General features: G+C 46.1%; 1 protein-coding gene across 1 annotated transcript in view; it reads left to right on the top strand.

Annotated features, from left to right (window-relative positions):
- Positions 1-6,625, top strand: part of FGD3 (FYVE, RhoGEF and PH domain containing 3) — a 55,010-nt gene that overhangs the window by 5,674 nt on the left and 42,711 nt on the right. The window contains exons 2-3 of the mRNA XM_015568037.1: positions 5,270-5,359; positions 6,029-6,165. Coding sequence (XP_015423523.1) covers positions 5,270-5,359; positions 6,029-6,165 — 227 coding nt within the window. The remainder of the gene's footprint in view (positions 1-5,269; positions 5,360-6,028; positions 6,166-6,625) is intronic.

Here is a 6,625-nt window from a genome sequence, read left to right as displayed (position 1 = left end):
TCCTTGCATCCCTGGAATAAATCCCACTCGATCATGTTGTATGATCTTTTTAACATATTGCTGGATGCAATTTGCTAGCATTTTGTTGAGAATTTTAGCATCTATGTTCATCAGGGATGTTGGCCTGTACTTCTCTTTTTTTGTAGTGTCTTTATTTGGTTGTGGAATTAGGATAATGCTGGCCTCGTAAAAAGAGCTTGGAAGTGTTCCGTCCTCTTGGAGTTTTTGTAATAATTTGAGGAGGATGGGTGTTAGTTCTTCTTTGAATGTTTGAATGTTTTCTTTCTTCTACTTTCCTTGTTGTTCTCTTTCTGCTCTTTAAGTAGTAGGGTTAAATAACTTATTGTTAATTTTTCTTGGTTTTTGAAGTATGCCTGAGAGATAGAGAGTTAGAAACATCGATGAGAGAGAAACATCGATCAGCCGCTTCCTGCACACCTCCTACTGGGGTTGTGCCTGCAACCCAGGTACATGCCCTTGACCGGAATCAAACCTGGGACCCTTCAGTCCGCAGGCCGACGCTCTACCCACCAAGCCAAACCGGTTTCGGCCATTTATGGTTATTATTGATAAGTACTTACTTATTGCCATTTTAATTCTGTATGTCTAGGTTTCTTCTTCTCATTACAGCAGTCCCTTTAGCACATCTTGTAATGCTGGCTTGGTAGTGATGTACACTTTTAGCCTTTTTTGTCTGGGAAGCTCTTTATCACCATCTATTTTGAATGATAGCCTTGATAGATATAGTAATTTTGGTTTCAGCTTTTTGCTTTCCATTATCTTGAGCACTTCATGCCATTCCCTTCTGGCCTATAGAGTTTCTGATGGGAGCTCCTTTGTTGGTAACAGTTTGCTTTTCTCTTACTGCCTTTAAGATACTCTCTTTGTCTTCAATTTTTGGCATTTTAATTACCATGTGACTGGGCATGGGCCTGTTTGGGTTCTTCCTGCTTGGCACTCTCTGTGCTGCCCTAATTTGTGTGACTTTTTCCTTCACCAGGTGAGGGAAGTTTTCTGCCATTATTTCATCAAACACGTTCTCTAATCTTTTTTCCCTTTCTGCCTCTTCTGGCACACCTGCTATGTGAATATTGTTACATTTCACATTGTCCCACAGCTCCCTTAAGCTGTCCTCCTGTTTGTTTGTTTGTTTGTTTGTTTGTTTAATCCTCACCAGAGGATATTTTTCCATTGGCTTTTAGAGAGAGTGTAAGAGAGAGGGAAAGACAGTAATATTGATGTGAGAGAAGCCCATTGATTGGTTGCCTCCTGCATGAGCCCCAACCAGAGCCCAAGCTGGGGAGGAGCCTGCAACTGAGTTACATGCCCTCGACTGGAATTGAACCTGGGACCTTTTGTCCAGAGGCTGATGTTCTGTCCACTCAGCCAAACGGGCTCAGGCTGTCCTCCTGTTTTTTAATTATTTTTTTCTTTTTGGTTCTCTAATTGAATGATTTTTTCAACTCTGTCATCTATTTTACTGATCCTGCTTCTATTTTACTGATCCTATCCTCAGCTTCCCCTAATCTGCTGTGTATTCCTTCCAATGTGTTCTTTATTTGTGCTGGGTCATTCTTTATTTGTGTTTTCATAGTTACTATATCTTTTCTCATGCTGTTGAGCATCTTTACCATCATTATTCTGAACTCTGCATCAGATAAATTTCTTATCTCTGTTTCATTTATCTTGTCTTCTGGAGAATTCTCTTGTTATTTCATTTGGGGGTTGTTTCTTTGTATCGTCCTTTTGGCTGCCTGTTTGGGTTTGTGACTATGTAATAGGTAGATCTAATATGCCTCTCAATCTCCAGTGCAGGGCAGTGTCAAATGCTTTCTGACTAATTAGATCAGGCAAAGACTCAAAGCTTCCAGTGTCCACTTATGTTTGCAGACTGATTGGATTTAGCCTTGACTAGCCCGCCATCAATTGTCCACAGGTGTGAAGAGAGTTTTTTTCCTAACACGGTTGGGTGATTGCTTCTGCCTGGAGGCTAATTGTTATTCTTAGTCTCTTAATGGGACTCAGCACCTTAAGCAAGTCTCCAGTTGATTATTCAGAAAGTTTTTCTGTATTTTAGTTGTAATTCCAGTTTGGTCCTGGAGCATGTCCATGCAGCATCGACTTACTCTGTCACCATTTTTAATCCTTCCTGGATGCTATTTTTTCAATCCATTCAGCCAATTTATGTCTTTTGATTTAAGAGTATAATCCATTTTCAAGTAATTACTGATAAGAAAGGAATTATGGTTGTTTTTTGTCCCTCTCTCACTGCCTTCCTTTGTTTCACTGAATTTTGTCCTTATGTGCTTTGATTTCTTCTCATTTCTTTTTGTGTACATTTTGTAGCTATTTTCTTTATGGTTACTATTGCAATTATATAAAATATATTAAAGTTATACATTTCATTTTGTTTTTTTTATTTTTTAAATATATTTTATTGATTTTTTACAAAGAGGAAGGGAGAGAGATAGAGAGTCTGAAACATCGATAAGAGAGAAACATCGATCAGCTGCCTCCTGCACACCTCCCACTGGGGATGTGCCCGCAACCCAGGTACATGCCCTTGACCGGAATCGAACCTGGGACCCTTCAGTCCGCAGGCCGACACTCTATCCACTGAGCCAAACTGGTTTCAGCACATTTCATTTTGAACTGATAACTTGAATTGCATATAAAAATTCTACTCCTTTACAGCTCTCCTTTTTCCCCACTCTGTTATTGATGTCAGAAATTATATATTTATACATTGTATATTCATTAATGAATGTTTATAGTTTTAAAATACTCTTATCATTTAAACTTTATGTACCAAAATTACAACAGTGCATGTTACTATATTTACCCATGCATTACCTTTACTGAGAACCTTATATTTTTGTACAGCTTATGTTGCTCTCTACCATCTTCACAATTTCAGGACTCATTAAACATTTCTTGTAGAGCAACTCTAGTGGTAATGAACTCTTCATCTTTAGTTTATTTGGGAAGGTCATAATTTCTTCATTTTAAGGCAGCTTTCCTGAATACAGTATTCTTGGTTGACAGTTTTTTTCTCTTAGCATATTAAGTATATCATCTCATTCTTTTATTATTATTACTAGAGGCCCAGTGCACAAATTCGTGCATGGGTAGGGTCTCTCGCTCTGGCCAGTGATCAGGGCCAATCAGGGCCAGCCGGCTAGGGGGAGGGACTGCGGGAGGTTGGCTGTGGGAGTGCACTGACCACCAGGAGTCAGCTCCTGCATTGAGTATCTGCCTCCTGGTGGCCAGTGTGTGTCATAGTGACCAGTAATTCCCAGTCTTTCTGCTGATAGGGTCAGTTTGCGTATTACTCTTTTACTATATAAGATTGAGGCCTGGTGCACGGGTGGGGGCCAGCTGGTTTGCCCTGAAGGGTGTCCCAGATCAGGGTGGGGGTCCCGCTTGGGTGACTGGCCAGCCTGGGTGAGGGGATGATGGCTGTTTGCAGCACACAGTCGGGGCTGGGCCAGCTGTGGGGAAGGGCCACGGGTGATTGGCCAAGGGGGTGGGGGAGGCCGATTGGGGGCAGGGCTGGCCGTGGGGAGGGGCTGTGGATGGTGGGCCAGCCAGCCCCACCCCAGAATGGGGTGGTGGGGCCAATTGGGGGCCAGTGGCCAGGGGAGTGGCAGTGGGAGCTTGGCCAGCCAGCCCCACCCATGATTGTTGTAGGGGTGGCCGATTGGGGGCAGAGCTGGCTGGGGGGAGGGGTTGTAGGAGGTTGGCCGGCCGGCCCCACCCCCTGATTGGGCCAGTTTGCTGGCCACAGTGGGCATCATAGTGACCAGTCGTTCAGGTCATTCTGGCATTCCAGTCATTGGCTTTTTATATATATAGAGAGAGATAATGGATCTCAGCGTGGTTCTTTTGTTTTAGTTTTTTCATCCTCACCCAACTATATGTTTTAGAGGAGAGGAAATGAGAGAGAGAGAAATAGCAATGTGAGAGAGAAACATTGATCAGTTGCCTCCTGTACACATCCTGACAGAGGATCAAATCTGCAACCTTTTTGGTGTACGGGACGAAAGAGGGCACAGCCACAAATTTTTGTGCACCGGGCCTCTAATAATAAAACTAGTGGTTCAGTGTACGAATTTGTGCATGGGTGGGATCCAGCTGGCCTGGCCCCAATCAGGGCGGATCGGGGATGGGCCTGTGGGGAGGAGAAGCTGGTGGGAGGTTGGCCAGCCAGCCTGCCCATATTGGGACACAATCAGGGCTGGGCCAGCTGTGGGGAAGGGCCACGGGTGATTGGCCAAGGGGGTGGGGGAGGCCGATTGGGGGCAGGGCTGGCCGTGGGGAGGGGCTGTGGATGGTGGGCCAGCCAGCCTGCCCATATTGGGACACAATCAGGGCTGGGCCAGCTGTGGGGAAGGGCCACGGGTGATTGGCCAAGGGGGTGGGGGAGGCCGATTGGGGGCAGAGCTGGCGGGGGGGAGGGGTTGTAGGAGGTTGGCCGGCCGGCCCCACCCCCTGATTGGGCCAGTTTGCTGGCCACAGTGGGCATCATAGTGACCAGTCGTTCAGGTCATTCTGGCATTCCAGTCATTGGCTTTTTATATATATAGAGAGAGATAATGGATCTCAGCGTGGTTCTTTTGTTTTAGTTTTTTCATCCTCACCCAACTATATGTTTTAGAGGAGAGGAAATGAGAGAGAGAGAAATAGCAATGTGAGAGAGAAACATTGATCAGTTGCCTCCTGTACACATCCTGACAGAGGATCAAATCTGCAACCTTTTTGGTGTACGGGACGATGTTCCAGCCAACTGTACCACCTGGCCAGGGCTCATTCATTTTAGATACAACCTAGTTGAAGTTTCTTGAGCTTCTCAAATTTGTATGTCCATTTCTTTACTCTCATTTAGGGAGTTTTCCACCATTATTTCCTCAAATAAGCTCTGTTCTCCTGTTAGGACTTTCATCATGAATATATCAGTCTTTCTGTTAGTGTTCCATAAGTTCCTTAGGTTCTCTTTGTTTTTATTCATTCTTTTTTCTCTTTGTTCCTGTGACTTGATGATTTCAAATGACCTATCTTCAAGTTTGCTGAATCTTCTGCCTGATAAAATCTGATATTAAATTCCTCTTTTTTATAGTTTCTATGTCCTTGTTAATCTTCTGCACCTTCCAATCCCAGAAGTCTCCTCTGGCCTCACAGCACCCCTAGTCTTCCCTGGTGCAGAGCGGCCCTTGTCAGATCTCTCCAAGGCTCACCTTCCCCAGCTCATCTCTGGCTCTTCTCTCCCCAGCGCTCCAGGTCCCAGGAGCTGCTCCACATCGCCCAGGAGCTCCTGCACACCGAGGAGACCTACGTGAGGCGGCTGCACCTGCTAGACCAGGTAGCCTTCTGGCTGGGGCATGCCTTCTTCTACGTTCATAGTTTCAAGGGCAGTTTCACAGGCAAACTCCCCATCTTAACATTGGCTAGGCCATATATTTGGAATACAAATGACTATACTAAAACTCAGACAAATTTAAGTACCCTCCAGAAACTTATACTTCTTGCTTTTAGAGCTTGTGGCTGTGGGGCAAAGGTCTTGCCTGGTCCCCCTGCGGGTTTTTACTCCTTATTCCTGGCAGTCACATTATATGAGCATGTGAACGGTCTCTGGACATCTTTCTGAATAAACAGTGGGGTCTGTGGGTGGCACTTTCTCTGTCCATGTGACAACATGGGATTTATGAGCTCAGACAGTAACTCCAAAGGACGCACAAGGTGTTACAGGTGTTGCCTCTGTTTGGACCTCACAAGTGGAGAAAGGAAATTGTGACCTTCCATTTCCCATGAAGGTAGATGGAGGAAGGATGGTCTGTCCCCATCTGCCTCATCCCCGTCCTTAGCCATAAGGAAGCTTGCTGTAAGACCCAAAGGTTATTGGAGCCACTTTGCTGAAATGGGAGGTTTATTAGGGAAAGGAGAGGCGTCCCAGCCTCTCCTGGGCACCCACACCCACAGAAGAATCGTGACTGCACCACGTGACCACCCTCAGTGACCATTGTGTGCCCAGGTCTTCTGCACCCAGCTGACAGAAGCAGGGGTCCCTCCGGAAGTCACCACAGGCGTCTTCTCTAACATCTCCTCCATCTACCGCTTCCACGGGCAGTTCCTCCTGCCCGAGCTGCAGACGAGGATCACAGAGGAGTGGTGAGTGCGGCCTCTCCAGGGAGCTTGGCTCTGCACCGCTGACAGTTGACTGTCGTGGTGATTGTGTCATGGTGCTGTTGTTTCTTAATTCTCTTTGCCAAGTGGCTTCTAAATCTGGAGTTTTTATGTCTTAAAAAGCCAGGAGGCACTTGGGCCTGCTTCCCAGCTCTGACCTCAGCGACCCACGGCTGCTAGTGTCTCCCAGCCTTAGCTTCTTCATCTGAAAGGGACCTGCTTAGGGCTTCATGGGATTAAGTGGGGTTAGACATCTGCAAGCACCCCAGCAGCCAGCAAGCCGAGCCTTTTTCCTCCTAGGGACACTCCACCTTTGCCTTAAAATATTAGGCTTCCCCTCAGTGTACACCTTGGGTCCTCCTCTGGGGCGGGGCCTTTCCCTCTGCCACTTCTGTTCATTCTCAGCGGGGCTGCGAGTCATAATCACAAAACATCCCAGCACAGC

The sequence above is a fragment of the Myotis davidii genome, unplaced genomic scaffold, assembly GCF_000327345.1.
Source record: "Myotis davidii unplaced genomic scaffold, ASM32734v1 scaffold3204, whole genome shotgun sequence".
Lineage (NCBI taxonomy): Eukaryota > Metazoa > Chordata > Mammalia > Chiroptera > Vespertilionidae > Myotis > Myotis davidii.
The sequence above is the reverse complement of the archived record's forward strand: the minus strand, read 5'-3'. Positions and strand labels throughout refer to the sequence as shown.